The 20,652-nt window shown below is 43.2% G+C and overlaps 1 protein-coding gene across 1 annotated transcript; it reads right to left on the bottom strand.

The window, feature by feature from the left end:
* Positions 1-4,134: 4,134 nt before the first annotated feature.
* Positions 4,135-16,061, bottom strand: abcd2 (ATP-binding cassette, sub-family D (ALD), member 2). The gene is made up of 10 exons (XM_028954611.1): positions 15,015-16,061; positions 13,691-13,871; positions 12,711-12,832; positions 10,450-10,618; positions 9,303-9,397; positions 9,059-9,204; positions 7,674-7,819; positions 6,129-6,213; positions 5,706-5,831; positions 4,135-5,394 (listed from the first exon to the last, which is right to left on the bottom strand). Exons 1-10 carry the CDS (start codon positions 15,936-15,938, stop codon positions 5,178-5,180), a joined length of 2,211 nt encoding a protein of 736 aa, XP_028810444.1. The 5' UTR covers positions 15,939-16,061; the 3' UTR covers positions 4,135-5,177.
* Between the last annotated feature and the right edge of the window lie 4,591 nt (positions 16,062-20,652).

Here is a 20,652-nt window from a genome sequence, read left to right as displayed (position 1 = left end):
AAAGCATCCTAGAGCCGTTCTGCCTCTCCTTGAATCAACACATGCACTCACTCATTATTCAGAAAATAAAGACTACCGCGTCTTCCAGTAAATAGCCAAAACAGAAGCGATGATGGAGTCACTCTTGTTCGATCTCGTTTAGATTGGATTAAAATTTGATTTGTGCAGATTTTTATTTTTTTAAAGTTTTTAAATGCCTGAAATAAAAGATTTCCTGAAACTTTCCAATAAGAATATTGGAAATTATATACAGCTAGAGAACAACCTTTTGACTTAAGCTTTCCTTATAGATACTGACCTTCTCAATTAGCCCAATTTAGAGCTGCAAAATGTGACTGTTCACATTTTGAGCAAAATCAAGCAATTTACTGACTTTGCATTCATTTAATCTATTGCCAGCTACCTGTGTTTTTAATTTGGTGCCAGTATTGATGCGGATTGCATTTTGTTCTACAGTAGTAGCATTATTCCATTTCAATAGCTGTTGAAAATGAAATTATCACTCTGTAAAATTACATTGAAATGAAATCCAGGGCAACAACTGGCATTAATGAGATCTGGAACTTACTTCTGGTACCTCAATCTCAGAAAGTGTGGCGTGAACTTGACTGCAAGTTAAAGCGCAGATCCACAATAACAGATGGGTATCTGCCATTATAAAGTAAAGACCTGCCAGAAAAAGAAAAAGAAAGAAACTCACTCCACATATCCGATTATTGGCATGTAGAAATTCTGAGCACACCATGGTTGAAGATACATTTTGTTGAAATTGCGTTGTGATGCATTGTCACTCCACCAATCGAAACAAAGCATTGAATCGGCTCTGAAACCAAGATGGAGGAGAGGTTGATTATAGCAGTTGATTATGGGTTGATTTTAGATCTAAACAGTGATTTGAACAGTGAACGGGTGCTGGTTTACCGGGATGGAGGTGAGCCGGGTGGAGGAGGTGCTTCCAGATAAAGCACATTTCATTCATAACATTGTCAATCCAAGCTCATTATGTCACAATTAATTTTTCCTGGGTTGTGCAAAATCACAGAAACAGAAAAAAGATACAAACCGCATCTGTGTAGAAAAGTATCAATTATGTTACATTGGGATTACGTTGGGATACATTGAGATCCTCAGTTTGGAGGATAAAACTGGAGTGCAAAATTAACACCAATGCTGGGGGGATGGGGGATGCCAAAGGGGGTGTTCGCCCAGGGCACCAGACAGACTTGGACTGTAGACAGGCAGCAGAGCACCTTCCCCACTGTCCAATTTATCACTTATCTTGATCTGAAAATAGCTGACATAATTTCTGCCTGCACGTTTTTTTTTATATCATAATTGTGTGCTGCACACAATTTGCACATTACACAATATAATTGAGTTCATATTTATATTCTAATGTGGTTTTCTGTCTTTTATTTTAGTCTGTTTGGTCTGCTGCTAAGTGCTGTATTCAACTCAGAAGTTGACACCAGTCAGACCAAGAGAGGACCTAAATAAATTCTGACATAGATTTGTCATGCCAGAATTCCCCCACTGCAACATAAAATAGTTGCACAAATCAGAAGAAGGCTACTTGTCCGTTTTTGTCCACTTGTCCAACAAGTATATATGGAAATAGAAATTTTTGGTATTAAACTATAGGAAGCATCAGACTGCACATACAGGTCTGTATTAATAACCACATTGTATTGTCAGATCTCCTTCTGTGCCACGTCAGTAACAGTGGGGAAAAAAGCATTTGTGCAAGTTATTGTGCAAGTTGTCCAGTGTGTGGAAGATCCAGCCACGTTTCATCTTCTATGCTCTCACTGATGGTTTCTATGCTCTCACTGAGGTTTTTGCCCAAAATCACATGGTCCCATTCATCCTCTCCTTATAATGGATCAGCCGTCCTGTCCCCTTTGCAGAAAAGCATCCCCAAATCATGTTTCCACCCCCATGCTTTAAAGAGGATGTGGTGTTCTTGGGATGCAACTCAGCATTCTTCCCCCTGCAAACACAATCTCAATTTTACTCTTATCTGACCACATGACATTCTCTCAATCCTCCTCTGGATCTTCCAGATGGTCTCTGGCAAACTTTAGACGGACCTGGACATGTCCTGGTTTAAGCAGGGGGACATCTCGAGCGCTGCAGGATTTTAATCCATGACGACTTGTTACTAATAGCAACTTTTGTTACTGTGGTCCCAATTCTCTTCAGGTCATTTACCAGTTCCTTTCATGTAGTTCTGGGCTGTTTCCTCACCGTTCTCAAGATCATTTGTACCCCACAGGGTGAGATCTTGTATGGAGCCCCAGGTCAAGCGAGATTGTCAGTGATTTCTTTTCTAATAATTGCTCCAACAGTTGATCTCTTCTCACCAAGCTGCTTGCCTATTGTAGATTGCCTCAATCTTCCAGCATGATGATGAAAGTTCAGTAACCTGGTGGAAGAAACTGTTCTATCTGATCTGGCTGCCCAGTGTGTTAGGCGAATAATAATAAATCAATATTGGTAGGTGTTCACTCCCTACCATGGTAGGTGGCACAGCTTCTGATGCTGCACTTGTTGGCAGCTGAAGAAGCTGATAAGAAGCAGCATAAATTGGCAATTTAAATGAAGAAAAGGGAGAAGAACTTGTCTGATGTGTTGAAGACGTGTATTTCAAACAATTTGTAAATATGTAGGCCAACATTTGGCGTAAAATTAAATTCCTTTTTCGTTCTAGCCTAATGGGCCACTCAAGTGTCACGCAGTGTGACAGTCACTCATTTTAGTCTTTTGTCACACACTCCTGGCACATATTGTATTTTTCATGTGGAAAATTAATTTCTGGCTATTATGCCGCAAAACATGTCTTTGAAACAATGTTCAATGGCATTAAATTAATTGTAAAAGATTAAAGGACCAACATTTTATTATTAGTTATTTTTAATCAAATTCAACTTCTGAAGTTCAGGGCTGTCCTGCAAACTAAGCATGAGCAATCAATCACAGGGGCGGTGGTGGCCTTGCGCCGGTCATGGCTGCCCACTGCTCACTAAGGGTGATGGGTTAAATGCAGAGGACACATTTCACTGTGTGCACCATGTGCTGTGCTGCTGTATATCACAATCACTTCACTTTAATAGTGTTGTTCTTGTTATGAATATTATTATTGTTATTAGTCAGTGTGTTACTAACAGTCAGACTAGGGTATTTGAAGGGCTTGTAAAGTTTCTATCTTTCTTTGCTTTAGCGCTGCCCATTGTCCTGTCACGATGGTTTCACTTGTACGTATATAGTGCATACATTGTAAATAAACGTCTGTAATTTTGGCACCCCTTGTATACTCACAACACCACATCTTCACCACCCTTGCTCCCCTCTGACCCTAGACCAACTGTAACGTCTGTATAACACAAATAAAGATTTAAAGGGATTAAAAGGAGTGTTTTTATTACTGTCTAATGAATTACATTTTGCAATAGTATATTTTCTATTCGTTTTACTTATTCAGCCAACCAGGCATTTTTAAACTGTAAGTACTGCTTAAAAACATTAGGATACATCCTGGCATGCTAGTGCTGTCCATTAATTGACAGACATATGCTGTTTTTGTTATTGAAAGTCATTAAAAATGTAGGAATGCTTTCATTGGCGGAACCAAGCTTTTGTTACAGAGGCATATGTTAACCATCGCAAAACAGGAGAGGGGGTCACAACTGCATCCTGCACTGGTTTCATCAACAAAGACCTCCTTTCACTGCATCCTGGCGCTGTACTGCTGAATCAAGTCTATCAGCAACTACATCAACACATGCACTCACTCATCAAGACCACCTCGTCTTCCGGTAAATAGCCAACGGCAAAATATCATTCATATCACTCCATTTCAAGATATAAAAATCATATTTCAATACTGAACAATGAAGTCAATCTTGTTCAAACTTGCTTAGAACAGGTTAATATTTGATTCATGCAGATTATAAAAAATGTAAAAATATTTTCTTGACATTTTTAATGGACCATTTTTTTTCTAATTTAAGTGACAAGAGTTTTCTGGCATCCTGCAATAGCTTCATCTGCCAGTAAGAAATTGCTTGTAACATTCTGAATGCTACATAATTATGTGCTGAAACATTTCAGTAAATCAAGGCAAATACTCAAGTGTTAAACACAGAAGTTAATATTTGAACATAACAAATCAGCATTTTCAAACAGAGCTTTTCCAAAATATAATAAATCTAAACTCAGAATGTTCAAGGAATAAACATTTCATAAAATCACATTATGAAACCAGGAACAGATAATATACCTGGCTTCATCATTTTTAACCAGAAAAACTAAACAAAACCAAGACGAACAGTTATTGTAACCAATATACAAAAAGGTTTTCCCAGCATGCCTTGCTCTCCCACTCCAGCCTGAAAGGAGCTGCAGGTCATGGTCACACACTGCAGAAAAAAAGTCCAGGTAACCACCAGGAACCACGATGAGGCCTGATATGGCCCATGATCGGTGACCTTGGTGTTTGTACGATAAACCCCTTGCCGGTGATCCTGACCTCAGGGAGCTATCTCTAGCTCTGTCTGTGTGGGAGCTGTCCCCTGAAACAATTCTACCACAGGAATACATACAATCATTAAAAACAAAAATGAATGTATGAACATACAGAAACAACAAAGTATAGACACAAACTAGCTACGTCACATGTACCTCACTGGAGAAAAAAATACCCAAAACTGAAATGTTCAAAATGTAGAGGGAAGAAACTTCTACAGGTAACACTGGATATATGTACATATATATATATAACACCCTGTGCATTTAACAAAAAATATAACACCATCTCAGCCTCCTGGGATCAACTGTCCCTGTGGAGAATTCAGCAGCATCTCAGAGTCTCACAGTTAAAAACTCAAATCATAGGCCAGGTTTGTGCTGTGATTGTTCTAGACGTGTGATTGAAGTTGCATGGGTGGGTTGATCATTTGGCCAATTTATTTACATACATAAATATTTTGTGGGGGCAGGCACTAGTTCTCACCCTACTGGGCTTCTAAAGGAGCCATGGTGGGGATTTCACTTGCTTTGGTGTAATCCATACATTTCTTTACAGGATTAAAAAAGGAAATAACTAAAAAAAGAATAATAATAATCAATATTAAAATTATGTCAGCAGTTTGCACATTCGACTGTTTGTCCCTTGCTTTTTATTCCACATCTTTGACGTCTGCTGTCTTGAGTACAGAATCCTCGCCCAGGATCTTGCAAAGTTCATTTAACCGCAGTTGCATCTTGGGAATTCCAGCCAGCTGGGACTCCAGTCGTTGCTTCTCCTCGGTCAAGGAGAGCCTTGTGGCCGTGTCCAGCTGCTCAAAGCGCCAGCCGCCCTCGCCATCAAACTGCAGCAGGTGGGTGTGGTACTTCCTGAAAGGGCAGCAGACAAACTTTTACATTCAAATAATTCATCCTTAACTTCACTCAAATTTCCACTGGAGGCCAGTCAGAACATTCCCAGGATTTAAACTAGGTCAACAAATATATTTTGCATAACTCAATGATCAAACAAATCTGTAAATCTTTTAGTTTACGATGATAGTCTTTTTATGTCCATTTATGTCCATTTGTTAACAGCACAACAACCTTGACCTGATACCTTCCGAGCAACCCCGGACTTTTGCACTGTAGCCAGATCAGAATAACAGTCTCTATTGATCCACAGGCTCATGTTGACTTACCAGAGCGATGGCCGGTGAGTAATTGACAACAAGGAGATCCCAGCATCCTTTGCTGCTTGGAAGATCTTCCCTTCCACATCTATACTGACTGCACTCGTACATTCATCCAGCAGAGCATACTTTGGCCTTAAACAAAAAAAAGGAAACGGTCATTGAATAATTAAATTTCTTAGGCTGTGCTTCAGACCTGAGGTCTACCAAAACTTGGGTTCATTTAAATATGCATTAACGACAGTCTTTTGCAAATAGATTAATTTGCACATCTATAGGGCCAATGCCATTGCTGCTTAACCGACAGAGGACACTAGCAGGTGGTATCATAAAAAAACAAAAAGAAGGACACATGCAAATGGAGTGTCTTTTTGTAACTCCGGCCATTAGTTTTCAGTGGCACCAAGCTGTGAGATGGGGATGGACTCTTACTTGTGGTAGAACATGCGCGCCATGCCCATCCTTTGCTTCTCGCCACCAGACAGCACATCTTTCCAGTCCATCTCTGCATCCCATCCTGCACAAAAAAAGCAACGTCACATCAAATATCTAAATGGAGGTAACAGCAACATGGTATGATATTAAATATTACAGCAATATTATAATGGTGCTTGGTGTGTTGAAAATAATAGGACACATCATGCTTGTCCTCAAGGGTTTTGGAACAGTAAAATCTGGATAGTCAAATGCTTATAACAGATTATTATTATAATATAATAATACACACACACACATACATACACACGTGGACATATATACACGGATATACAGTACAGGCCAAAAGTTTGTACACACCTTCTCATTCAATGTGTTTTCTTTATTTTCATGACCATTTTTGTTGGTAGATTCTCACTGAAGGCATCAAAACTATGAATGACCACATGTGGAGTTATGGACTTAACAAAAAGTGGAGACCTGGCCTCCACAGTCACCGGACCTGAACCTAATAGAGATGGTTTGGGGTGAGCTGGACCGCAGAGTGAAGGCAAAGGGGTCAACAAGTGCTAAACACCTCTGGGAACTCCATCAAGACTGTTGGAAAACCATTTCAGGTGACGACCTCTTGAAGCTCATCGAGAGAATGCCAAGAGTGTCCAAAGCAGTAATCAGAGCAAAGGGCGGCTATTTTGAAGAAACTAGAATATAAAACATGTTTTCACCTTATTTCACCTTTTTTGTTAAGTACATAACTCCACATGTGTTCATTCATAGATTTGATGCGTTCAGTGAGAATCTACCAATGTAAATGTCATGAAAATAAAGAAAACACATTGAATGAGAAGGTGTGTCCAAACTTTTGGCCTGTACTGTATATATATATCCATGTCATTGGAAAGATCAGAGTTTAGTTTCACTTTCCCTCAACCAGCACTGAAGCCTTTGACCATGCATCCTGTAGATGGCAGTAAAGTTTAATGATGATGAAATGAAGCCAAAGTTGCTCCTAGGAGTTATGATGTGGACTCATCATAACTCTTATTCTCAGGAATGCAGTTAGACTTAGTTTAAGTAAAAATGAATCTTTCTTTATTACTTAATATGAAATCACTTTTGTTGCAACTCCAGTCTAATGCTGTATGAGACCCTGGAAGTATTTGTTTTTGCTGCTATTACCTCTGTTTCTATCCACTTTCTGCCGTGACAAATGCAATTTCCCACTTGTGGGACTAATAAAGTTTGATCTTATCTTATCTTTTCTTACCCCCTGTGTTGTAAAGCAACCAGAGCTTTAGAAATTATAGAAATGATAGATTAAGAGCATTATTTTAATCCAATTATCCTGCTAGGAACCAAGTTCATATTCACACAAACCCATTCATGCAACCAAACAATATGAACCAATCGTATTAAAACAACACATATGTTACAAAAGGTCTGTTTGTTCACCTGATAAGCCAAAGCTGCTTTCGCAGGATGGAGCGCTATAATACGAATTTACAGGAGTTATGAGTGAGAGAGGTGCCTGACCATCTTTACCTCCTTCACGGGTGACAATGTGATTGAGGTTGACAATGTCCAGGATGACTTCCAGGTCCTTGTCCCGGTAGCCCCGCTCACGCATGTCATCCAGAGAATCAGGGTAGATGACCTGGTCCCGCAGTGTGCCGATGGACATGTAAGGCCTGCGGGATGGGCACGGTCAGCAACAGACCACCAATTCCTGCTTCTGATTCGCTTCCTCACACATAAAATAATCAGCGCTCTCCTGCACCTTGCCTAAGCTTGCAACCTGGAGCCACTGGTAAATATTTCACCATGGGTTCCTGACTGGAGATCTGGTTTCCATCCTGTCACCGGTCACTGGGGTTCAGTTACCGCTTCTCTCGCATTACACCTGCACCGTTTGTCCATCTTATCCCAAAAGCACACGCGGCTCGCTGCGTATGAACCCTGCCAGCGGGCAATTTCAGTTTAAGGTCAAGGCGTGGGAACTCCCCTAAGCTGCTTAGGTGTAACAATGGCATCTATGTTGTTAACCTGACGAAAAATACAATAGTGCACGGATCACGACTACAGCGCTGCACTATAAATAGTTACACAGATCGCTCCGAAATAACCTGCTGCGACATCAGCTTCCAAGTCTAATGTATGTGTAATGTGTGAGAGTCAAGTACATATGGCTCAAATTTTCATGGGGGGGTTCATGGGTTATGATTGTCGAAGCTCACAATGAAAAAATAAAACATAGCTGTCATTTGTTTAATGTGCTTTTCCTCATTCATTCGCATTTATGGAATTTATCAGACGCGACTTACAGTCAGTAGTTACAGGGACAATCCCACTGGAGCAACTCATGGTTAAGTGTCTTGCTCAGGGACACAATGGTAGTAAGTGGGATTTGAACCTGGGTCTTCTGGTTCATAGGAGTGTGTTACCCACTAGGCTACTACCACCCTCATTCAGGCAGTTAAAAAATATTACTTTGCTCTTCTAAACTGTCTAAATTATGCTTACGAATGAATAGTTTTTTTTTTACTATAATGCTACTGACTGCGGGTTTGTTTGATTTATTTATACTGTGGCAATGCTAAAATATTACATGTGACAGACTAGTTGAGGAAGTTTTCTTTTCAGTGCATGCTTATTGCTTCAATTTTCTGAAAAAGGTTGCAAAGACGGGAGGGGCTGGTAATCCTTTGAAAGTAAAAGGCAATGCCAAAGCAATCTGCATTTATATACTTGTGTGTTTCAAGTTCTTATTGAACTGTGTTCAGTCTGTGTGAAAGTGGGCTTCTGGACAAAAGACTCGCCTATGGCTACTGAGTTTCGAGCAAAGCATTGGTTTAACATGTAACATGTTTTGCACATGTAACCATAGCAGGTATTACACATTTATCACAACGACGTGACACGTGTCCTACCTCTGAGGGATGTAGAACATGTGCTGTGGAGAGGGTTTGTGCAGAAGCCCGCCATAAACGGGCCACAGGCCACTGAGGATCCGAAACAAGGAGCTCTTGCCGCAGCCGTTGGGCCCAGTGATGAGAAGGTGCATCCCTTCCTCCACCTGTACAGTGAGGCGAGGTACGCTGTTCACATCCATCCATCCAACGGATATATGCTACATAACTATATTCAGATTACTGACTTCAGCTACTCACTTACCTTAAAGTTTAAGCTAGACACTACAACATCGCCATTGGGGGTTATAATGGGGACGCTTTCACACACGATGCCCCAGTCCACATCAACCACTTTCCCTACAAAGAAAAAGAAAATAAAGGCATTCTTTTAACGCGGACCAACACACAATTACCTATGTGTTGCATCATTCTAACAGAGAGAAGGATTTTAAACAAACGTAATGCTCATGACAGAAATCCCAGAGAGGTACTGCCCTTTACCTGTTAACCTGTTAATTACTCCTTTTGTTACATTACTTTACAGCATTACAATTTGTGGCATTCATGAAGGGCCTATTTAATTAATTAAAATGGTATATTTTTATGTGTGTGTGACTACTGCCTTATCTAATGTCAGTGTATTTACAATGTCCTTGTTTTGATGCCTAATAACTGACTCTGCTTATTTTAGGTTTTAGACCAGTCTGGTGCTCCATACCTATCTGAAATCATTTAACTCTCAGTGGTTTAAAGAGCAGATAAGACTTAGAAGGTCAACCTTCTGTCCTGTCAGCTGATGTGTACTGATGTTTACTTTGAACTACTTTACCCATTAAACTTCACGGTGGTTCCACACTCCATTCCATGTGTGTTTTCCCCCATGTGTTTAGTATATTACTAACATAGAGTTACTGGATTAAGGACTTAAGATCTATACTTTCAATACAAAATGACAAAGAGCTACACAAAGTACACAGGAAACATGGTGATTAATGACAAAAAGAGAGGTTAAAGGCAAAAGTATTTTCACAGAAAAATGCCTCACATGCAAAAGATAAATCAGTGAATTTGTGGCCAGATTATTAGAAACATCTCCAATTTCCTTGTACTGTGCTTGACTAGGTTCTATAGATGAATGTGGTAGATGTCATGCAATTACAACCTAATAATTTCTCAATTCTCACCAAGGCGGCAACGGCGGGGCTATAATCCCACACTAAACAGGCTGCAGCAGGGTGGGCTTTTTAGCAAAATCATGTAGCGCAAAGTGTCAGTTCAGATTGAAAAAGTGTGAAAGTGAACTAGTTTGTTGCTTAATCTAGGCCACTACTCTTTGCATCTGTGTCCAAGTGTACATGCACAGGCCGGCCGGCGTGTCGGCTGGCGACAGCTGCAATATTGAGCTCCACCTTTGATCTCCAGAGGCCCATCAATGTGCATCTCAGGGTTTCCAGGGGCTTCATTTTCTCCCACGGCCAATAACGACACAGAGGAGCGTTTGTAGATGCCCTGTTGCACCTCGTCGAAAACCAGGAACATGTTATGCACTCGGGCCGTGTACCCAGCAAGTTCAGTGACCTGCAGCACAAAATGGGAAAAAAATGGTGTGCAGTGTACAGGGGGGTGACAGAGTTTGTTAGCATAAAGAGAAGGGGTTGCTGGACAGACTGTAATGTCACAAAGCCCCAGAAAGACCGTAATCTGGATTCAGGTAGGTGAAACCAGATTATGACACCACATTACGCACATAATAGCCTTGAGTTTTTTTAAAAATATAACTCTACTTGAGGCACTGTCCATGTACAGTATGTATGTAACTACATAAAGTCACATGCTGAAATATATGCAAATGGAGCCTGACCAATATATTTCACAATGAGGTTGCTGTTCTGTTCCCGGAACTGAAACCATTTCCTCTTTATTTTAAACTGTTCTTTATACATAGAATTTCATTTAAACGTAGATCCACACTCTACCTCAGTGTACCTGATGCCTTCAGAGACAGCAGGGAGAGAAAAGCAGTGGATTTAAACCCCACCATGCCAAGCTGTCTGCTGCAGAAGACATGTCTCGTGGGGGAAGCTCAGACAATCATTCAACTCAAGTGAGGCAGCAAGTGAGCAGAGCATCTCCAAAACTGCTCTTTGTGAGATGGTCCTGGTCTTACAGCAGTACGTGCTCCAAGGAAGGAGAACTAGTGAACCGGTGACCCTGTCATTATTCACAGATGCACACCAGCCCGCTTGTACAATCCAATAGTAGAGCCACTATAGGTCGATTGCTGATCGGTGTCAGAACACACTGTGCATCACGGTTCACTCGGAACTGGGCTGCGTGGCCACAGACTGATGCATCGAGATGCAGGCGTGGACGATCCTGCATTGATGCAGTACACAATTCTATCATAATGCCGTTGCCTGGTGATGTTGCCTGGCGCCGGTAGTGACCGTGGCTGCCTGATCTGAGTACAGCACTGCTCCAGGTAGGAATAAAGCCTCGCCCACACGGACGCTCTCTGAACGTCAGAGAACCATCTGGTTCAGACATCCATGTGGACGAAGCCTTAAATCACATCTCACTGGTGAAAACATAATGTGCAGTAATGTAGAAAAACTGATGGGATGCATCGTGGATAATCATAATCACTGGAGCAATGTGTGGGGACGGTGCTTTGCTCAGTGGCACCTCAGTGCCACCTTGGCAGATCAGGATTCGAATGGGGCCGCTTCCTTAACCAGTAGGCCACCACTGCCCCACCAAATTAGCAGGACTGATCTGTGGTAGCAGCCTAGTGGGTAACACACTCGCCTATGAACCAGAAGACCACAAAGTCACAAGAAGTAAAGTCAGGCAATGAATTAAAACAGTCATGCAACATGTTTTCCAGAAAGCATTTTTTTCTCCTTCACTCATGTCCTTCAGTCTCCAGCATTAGAAGACCTCCAGTTGCTGTCAACTGTGTATATGTATCTCACTGAATGACCTCTGACTTTAATGACGTAACCCATTCCATGTATTTATGGGGCAGTGCGACCTAGCGGGTAAGGAACCAGATCCGTAATAAGAAGGTTGCCGGTTGAAATCGCGAGCTGCCAAGGTGCCACTGAGGTGCCACTGAGCAAAAGCACCGTCCCCATGTCCCCACGCCTGTCACGGCTGCCCACTGCTCCCTCAGGGGAAGGGTTAAAAGCAGAGACCACATTTCCCTGTGTGCACTGGGTGCTCTGCTGCGGTGTGTCACATGTGGCAACTAATCACTTGCACTTCAACTCCACAATTTTATAGTTCTTCTACAAAGCATTGGCCAATCAGCACACGGTTCTAGCACCAAGTAGCAGTCTTGTGTAGTCTTGCTATGACCACTACTTCCTCATTCTTAGCGTGACATTGGGACGCATCCCACCGCAACATGTAGTTAAATCGGACCTGTCAGGATCTGCCCCGAGCCATGCTAAAAACAAGTATCAGATCTCTCTCATCCCTTTCAATCGCTGGAACTCTAGAGCCCTGCTCAAGCCCAAAACCGTGTTTTCATATCGCATTTTTACAGACGAGAAGGTCACTTCAGGACAAAGGAGTTGCCATGACTAACAAACAGGTACCTGTGTGACAATGCAAAGCAAACGAGGCCTCGGGCAACCGAAAGAGGAAGAGGTTTGACGGCACCCACCTCTTTGTAGGAAGACATGATCCTCTCGATGGCGTCCGCTCCCGAAGCCAGGAGGTTTCTCGCTGTAGTGAACGCCTCAGTCCTTTCGCTCACCAGCACTTGGGTTTGACCGTCGGCAAGCTCTGCAAGACACGCCACGCTCAATGATTCTTTCTTACGTAACACATGTACCTCTCAGATCTTAGATCTGTTTCATCGTCAGGAAAAAGAGAAACTCTCCCTCGAAAATTCTGGCAGGTTCCTGTCCTGTATGTCTATCGTAACACCTATGAACCAGGAGACCACAAAGTCCCAGGTTCAAACCCCACTTACTACCATGGTGTCCCCGTAACTACTGATTGTAAGTCGTTCTGGACAAATGCAATTAATGTTAATCTATTTATCAGGTCCGCAACTACTGATTTCTGATAATCGATTAATCTGTCACTTTATTGATAAATTGATTTATTGGTTTTCAAGTAGCACAGCGCCACCTTGCTGTCTTTCATTAGACCATAAGAAAAAAAAACTTAAATAAACCTTCTGTAGCCAAACCTTTCCACTGTGACAGAGAGGTTTAGCTTTCTTTTATTCTGTAAATGCAACAGCAGCAACATTTTTTTTACATAAGGTCGTGATAACGTAAGTTATGCAACATCTATTGATTTATCTATCTATTGTAAAATCTCAGTCTATATCTATCTTCTGTACCCTTTCATTCCCTTGGACCATTTCACTTAGGCTTCCTCTTTTGGCTAACAAATGCATACGCATATCAATTGGGTGTAGGGGGGTGGGAAGGGTGGGTGGGTGTATTGGCTTTTCAAATGCAAATGAGGAGTCTGTGACTACCGGCGTGGTGACAGATGGAATGCACTGAACCAGCACCGGCTTCCTGTAAGATTCACCCGATTCGAACAATAATACAGAGAATTTCGTATTACGCTAAAGGATTATCAGAGATCAACTGCCCAAGAGCGTGACGCCACCGCCAGACTCACCGCTGTCAGCATAACCGGTGGCGGTGATGATGGGCACGGCAACCATGACGAGCCCGCTCCCGCTCCAGACGTACTTCATGAGGAACTGCTCGATCATGATGTACCACAGGCGCTTGGACAGGATCAGGTTCGTCTGCTCGGCCAGGGCCTTGTAGCACTTCTGCAGCTGCCGCATCTCAACCTACATACGCGTCAAACCAAGAAAATCAGCTCAGAGGACCGAACGGTGTGTGTGAACAGTGTCAGACATGCAATGTAATTACAAACGCTACACCCTGCAGAAGTTTAAATACACCACAAAACACCCAATCTCAAATAAGGCTTTGTAGTAAAACCATTCACACTTTTATTGAATATTAATTGAATATTAATTGACGTTTCATCCTGTGTCTTGTGTTTATAAACGTCCGTTCAGTCAAAGGACATACAGTCCAAAAGTTTGGACACACCTTCTCATTCAATGTTTTCTTTATTTTCATGACCATTTACATTGGTAGATTCTCACTGAAGGCATCAAAACTATGAATGAACACAGGAGAGTGATGGAGTGCTGCGGCAGATGACCAGGCCTCCACAGTCACCGGACCTGAACCCAATCCAGATGGTTTGGGGTGAGCTGGACCGCAGAGTGAAGGCAAAGGGGCCAACAAGTGCTAAACACCTCTGGGAACTCCTTCAAGACTGTTGGAAAAACCATTTCAGGTGACGACCTCTTGAAGCTCATCGAGAGAATGCCAAGAGTGTGCAAAGCAGTAATCAGAGCAAAGAAACTAGAATATAAAACATGTTTTCTCTTATTTCACCTTTTTTTGTTAAGTACATAACTCCACATGTGTTCATTCATAGTTTTGATGCCTTCAGTGAGAATCTACCAACGTAAATGGTCATGAAAATAAAGAAAACACATTGAATGAGAAGGTGTGTCCAAACTTTTGGCCTGTACTGTATTTTTATCATGTAATCTAACTTACACACTTATTATTGAGATAACAGAAGAAAATGAAAATGAGTAGGGTGGATGAATGAACTGCAAGAAAATTGTTAGATTTCCTATTATTTCCAAAAAAAAAAAACATTTTTTATGACAGCATGGTGCATCCAAAAACTAGAACATTATGGGTGGTAGTAGCCTAGTAGGTAGCATGCTCGCCTGTGAACCAGAGGACCCAGGTTCAAACCCCACTTACTAACCATCCTGTCCCTGACACTTAACCCTGAGTGTCTCCGGGGGGGGGGACTGTCCCTGTAACTACTGACTGTAAGTCGCTCTGGACAAGGGCGTCTAATAAATGCCGTAAATGTAAATGTACGGGGTGTTGTCGACCTTATGGCCGCTGTAGAAGGCGATCTCCTCGGCGTTGGCGATGATCCTGGAGTGAACGTAGCGCAGGTAGCCCTTCCTGTTGGCCTCCTCGGCCACCAGCTTCCCGAACCTGGGCGAGCAGGCCCGCAGCACCTTGGCGGTGGCGAACACCACCAGGCCCGCCAGCAGGGTCGGGCCGCTGGCGTTGGCGCCGCGGGACCGCGCGGTCTGGATCAGCGTGTAGGAGGTGAGCACCACGTCCAGGATGGGCTTGGTGAGGTTGGAGTACAGGTGCGCGATGGACTGCGCGAACATCATCACGTCCTCCGTCAGCGACTGGTCCGGGTTGGCCAGCCGCCCGTCCATGTTGCTGACCCGGTAGTACGTCTGCTCCGCGAAGTACGTCTGGTACGCGTGGTCCACCAGGCGCGTCCGGAAGGCCAGCGCCAGCTTGCACTCCAGGTATCGGATCGCGCTGTTGACGAACGTCGCCGGGATGGCGATCAGGAGCCATTTCATCAGCTTGATGACGAAGCTCCGCGGCTGCTTCTCCACGATCGTCTTGACGATCTTGCCGTCCAAGCCGGCCACGTAAATGGAGAGGAACGTCCGCGAAACCAGCGCCACCGAATGCAGGCACAGCAGCCCGAGCTCCTTGGTCACAACCCGGGGGAAGATGATCCTCACGAGGTCCAGGAGCTGCGCGAAGAACTCCGCGTCCACGCCCGGCGACGTCCTGTGGCCCGGCGCCGGCTCCGCCGGGGATGCCCTGGCCGCCAGGGAGCCGTTCCGCTCGGCTTTGGCGGCCGGCCGGCCGAGGTGCTTGCGGATGGCGGGGTACAGCGTCTTCACGCCGTACGCAGCGGCCGCCAGGACGGCCGCCCGCCTCAACAGCGTCGCACGGTCCCACTTCACCGTGGATGCCGCGTTCAGCATGCTTGACATCTTCTCTTCTCTGGCGAACGTTCAATACGTGTCGCACAGGACCATGTCCCTCGACTGATGTAAGACAGTAACGGAGCAGGGGACGTTTCCGTCGCTCGGTTTTGCAGCGTTTTGACGGCAACTCCTCTGAGCTCTGATTGGCTGGCCCGCGTGACGTCGCTGGACGGGCCTACTGTACCTAACTGTACATGCAGCGTCCGCGCCGCGTTGCCAGATCCGCCAGGTTAAAGCCACCTTGTGGCTTCATTAATAACAATAGCGAGTAGTGTTTTTTTTATTCATTTGCTACTCTTACAAAATAAAGCCAAGATAATGAACGTATCGCCGGAGTATGATTACATATAATTTGTAGTCAGTGTGGCTGGTTGGATTTTGCATTATCAGTTTCAAGAGGATACGGAAACTGGGTGGTAGTAGCCTAGTGGGTAACAGATTCGCCTATGAACCAGAAGACCCAGGTTCAAATCCCACTTACTATCATTGTGTCCCTGAGTTGCTCAAGGGGGACTGTCCCTGTAACTACTGATTGGAAGTCGCTCTGGAAAAGGGCGTCTGATAAATGCTCTAAATGTAAATGTAAATGTAAATGTAAATGAAACACAGATGTATGAGTCGAGTAAATAACTAAAAAAAATGATGCATGCATGAATTTAAGTACTGTTCTGTTTACTTTTTATGTCCACATAAGGGCCTTAAAACAATTGACGCACAGTTATCAGCTATGTAAAGCACAGACCACTGCTGCTTAGAGTACAGACCCCCTTTTCTCCGCATACATAATGACATTGTCTAAAGGAATTAAGAAAGAACGTATTTTTCTCGCGGCACCTGGCAACCCTACATCTGGGAGAGGATTTCCTGTCATCTTTTTTACGCTCTAGCGATAACAAGGAAACAATCTAGAGCGTCGGTAAAAGTGTTAAAAACCCGCATTAATTAGTAAAAACGTGATCGAACAGATTTGGACGTTACGTTGCTGAACAGCGTGGTTCATACTGTTGGGACCTGAACTAAAATAATGCTCGCGCGTGCGTGTGTGTGTGCGCGTGCGTGTGTGTGTGTGCGTGTGTGCGTGTGTGTGTGCGTGTGTGTTTTCTGTTACATTGTACACACATGCTCAGCGGCACGCTGCATTCTGAACAGTTAGAATTATTAGTGGGACAACAGTCAGACGTTTCAGGTACAGGAAGTTGTGGTGACATTTGCGACAGGCCAAGTTCAAGTTGAAGTTGTCATTTCAGCTACATACATGTTAGACAGTAAATAGTGAAAGGAAACAACATTTCTCTGAAAACGGGTGCTACATTTAAACAAGGTTACATGCTGACAATAAAGTGCACATGTGCGACACAGAAAAACCGGGCTACATAAAAAGCCAAGTGCAAAAAGGGGACACAGACGGTGCAAGAATAACATTTAACCAAAAACATGTAGACAACACTGACACAGACATCACTAGACTGGTTAAATGAATAATGAATGTGCAAAGTAAAGATGCAAATACTGCTGTGCAAAATGGAATGGTGCATTAGTAGATCATTCAAAATAACAGAGGTAGAGTGTGTGCGTGTTAGTCCAAAGAGGAAAGTATTCAGTTGTCTGATGGCCTGTGGAAAGAAGCTATTGCACCTAAGCTATAAGCTATTACCACCTTTCAGATGGTAAGAGGGTGAAGCTGGCAGCTTCACTGATGCAGCGCGTGTGATAAATGTCTGTTATGGAGGGAAGAGAGGCTCCGATGATCTTCTCAGCTGTCCTCACTATCCGCTGTAGGGTCTTGTGGTCTGATACGGTGTAGTCCCCAAACCAGACAGTGATGCAGCTGGTCAGAATAGTCCCTATATCGAAGGTGGTGAGGATAGATGGGAGATAGGGGCAGTGGTGGCGCAGCAGTTAAGGAAGTGGGCCCATAATCAGAAGGTTGTCGGTACGAATCTCGATCCGCCAAGGTGCCACTGAGCAAAGCACCGTCCCCACACACTGCTCCCCGGGTGCCTGTCATGGCTGCCCACTGCTCACTCAGGGTGATGAGTTAAATGCAGAGGACAATTTTCACTGTGTGCACCGTGTGCTGTGCTGCTGTGTAAAAAGTTAAAAGCTGAAGGAAGTCAGGTAAGTCTTATTACACTGGGGCAGTGGTGGCCTAGCGGTTAGGGAAGCGGCCCCGTAATCGGAAGGTTGCTGGTTCGAATCCCGATCTGTCAAGGTGCCACTGAGCATGGCTCTGTGCCCACACACTGCTGCTCACCGAGGGTAAGGACACAATTCGTTGTGTGCACATGTGCTGTGTCGCAGTGTATAACAATCAAATCACTGTACAAATATGATATTTTTTATCTAGCTAATATTGTTAACATGACTCAAATTGTCATGCATGCTATAAAATCAGAAATTGGGTTTGATTTTTGCTCAGAAGACTGTTGGACCAGCTAAAAATTAGTTTTCATTTTTTATAAATAGTATTATTGCACTTTTTATCATTCATTCAATTCGGCCATAATGAACTGCATTCATTCAATTACATGACAGTGCTTCAAAATTTATAAAACACTAATCATTGGGTCTGTATTTAGCTTTTTTCAATGTGCTAGCACATTAAATCTAGGGGCAGTGGTGGCCAAGAGGGTAAGAAAGTGGACCCGTAATCAGAAGCCTTCAATTACTGGGGCAGTGGTGGCCTAGCGGTTAAGGAAGCGGCCCCGTAATCAGAAGGTTGCCGGTTCGAATCCCGATCCGCCAAGGTGCCACTGAGGTGCCACTGAGCAAAGCACCGTCCCCCGACACTGCTCCCCGGGCGCCTGTCATGGCTGCCCACTGCTCACTCAGGGTGATGGGTTAAATGCACTTCACTTTTTTTTTTTTGCCGGTTCAAATCCCGAGACACCAGAGAAAACTGTACGGTCAAAATACCATCCCCACACTCTGCTCCCCAGGTGCCTGTCATGGCTGCCCACTGCTCACCAAGGGTGATGGTTAAAAGCAGAGGTCACATTTGGCTGTGTCACCGTGTGCTGTGCTGCAGTGTTTCACAATGACAATCACTTCACTTTCAATATAATGTGCACCTTACACACTTTGTACATTTCTCACGGCTTGTATTCTTATGCTAGTAATTAAAACTCAATTATTCCCTAATGTTTCGAAATTCTGCATGTCTACCTTGTCAGGCCGATTGCTGTGGTTTGGTTATTTAGTCTGTACTAATATTTAGCACAACAATCACAGCTGTTTCGTCTGCCTTTGTAAGCGTCTGGAAGGCACTGGCTGTTTATGTGACGTGAAGGCCACTGCACCCCCCCTCCCCACCAACCACTTGAGGAATCTATATCTTTATGTTTTTAACTTGTCTACGGCCTTCATGCCCAAATGAAGATGTTCCTTCCAGCCTTTAGGTTGGTGACCATCTGCTACTGTGGCACATACTTCTTTCATAACAAGAATGACAATGCTTACTGAAAACTTTTATTTATTGTAATTTATTTATTGTAATTACTGTATTGTAATAGTACACTGATTAAACCCGCTGTTTAATCAGTGCTGAGACATCAGAAGGAGCTGGTCTGATTCTTGCATTGAAGGCTAAAGTTAGTGTTTTGAACTTGTGGAAATTCTGGAACTTTGTAGACAAGCCTTGCAGAACAATTCTGGACAAGATGAAGAAGTCATATAATCTTCTACAGAAGTTGCAGTAGTTCAGTTTAGAGACGACCAGAGACTGGACAAGAATTTAGGTTCGGCCCTGACAAATTTGGAGCCAGAGGCAAGATTTTACATTGAAAAAAGTGAATACTGGCTAAACTTAAAAAAAAAACAACAAATCTGTCACTCTGAATATTTTAGCATTCCTGTAATGTAAATAAACCAAACATACCTGCTGTCAGTAGCAAACTAATATTTTTTAACTATTGGAATGAGAAAAAAAAGCTACGGTTTACTTTTTTCAGTGCATGCATATGTAATGCAAATAAACCAATTAAAATTGCTGTGACCTGTTTATTTACATTATGTCAATGCTAAAATATTAGTGCGAGAGATTACTTTTTTTAAGTTTAGCCAGTGTTAGCCACTTTTTTAGTGTGTTTGCATTTACTTGCATTGCAATGAAAATTATGGCGAAATTTCTTGGTATCTGGGGCAGATGTGGCCTGTAGGTAGGATTCTAACCGTCTTTTGCGGCACAGCGCCATCTAGGGTCACGGACTTCGACGGGTCACAGAATTTGGTAACACCAATTCGAATCCCAAGCTGCCAAGGTGCCACTGAGCAAGGTACTGTCCCCACACAGTGCTCCCCGGGCGCCTGTCATGGCTGCCCACTGCTCGCCAAGGGTGATGGATAAAAGCAGAGGACACATTTTGTTGTGTCACTGTGTGCTGTGCTGCAGTGTTTCACAATGACAATCACTTCACTTTCACTTTAGTCAATGGACCATTATGAGGTGAACGAATCAAGACGAGACTCAACGTAAATGTTCAAATTTTATTTGTCACGTACGCAGTCATACATGGAATGATATGCAGTGAAATGTTTTAGCGACTGCTACAGACCACAGTATTGCAAATATTGCAAGTATACAGTGAACCAATAAGCAAATATTGCAAACATAACCAAATATTCCACTTTTATGTTTTTAACATAAAATATATGTAACATTTAGGGCGAAGGTGTGCAAGTGAGTAAAGTGACAGTAGAAAGTAAAATTTTTTTTGCAAGA

This window comes from Denticeps clupeoides, chromosome 15 (assembly GCF_900700375.1).
Source record: "Denticeps clupeoides chromosome 15, fDenClu1.1, whole genome shotgun sequence".
NCBI classification, from domain to species: domain Eukaryota; kingdom Metazoa; phylum Chordata; class Actinopteri; order Clupeiformes; family Denticipitidae; genus Denticeps; species Denticeps clupeoides.
Note: the sequence above shows the minus strand (reverse complement) of the source record. Positions and strands in the feature narration are given on the sequence as shown.

Coding starts and splice junctions, on each gene's coding strand:
- abcd2 (XM_028954611.1), bottom strand. CDS start 15,938: ATGTCAAGCATGCTGAACGCGGCATCCACGGTGAAGTGGGACCGTGCG. Junction 9,398..10,449: donor TGGGCCTCTGGAGATCAAAG/GTGGAGCTCAAT, acceptor TTTTCTTTGTAG/GGAAAGTGGTTGATGTGGAC. Junction 9,205..9,302: donor TGTCTAGCTTAAACTTTAAG/GTAAGTGAGTAG, acceptor CTCACTGTACAG/GTGGAGGAAGGGATGCACCT.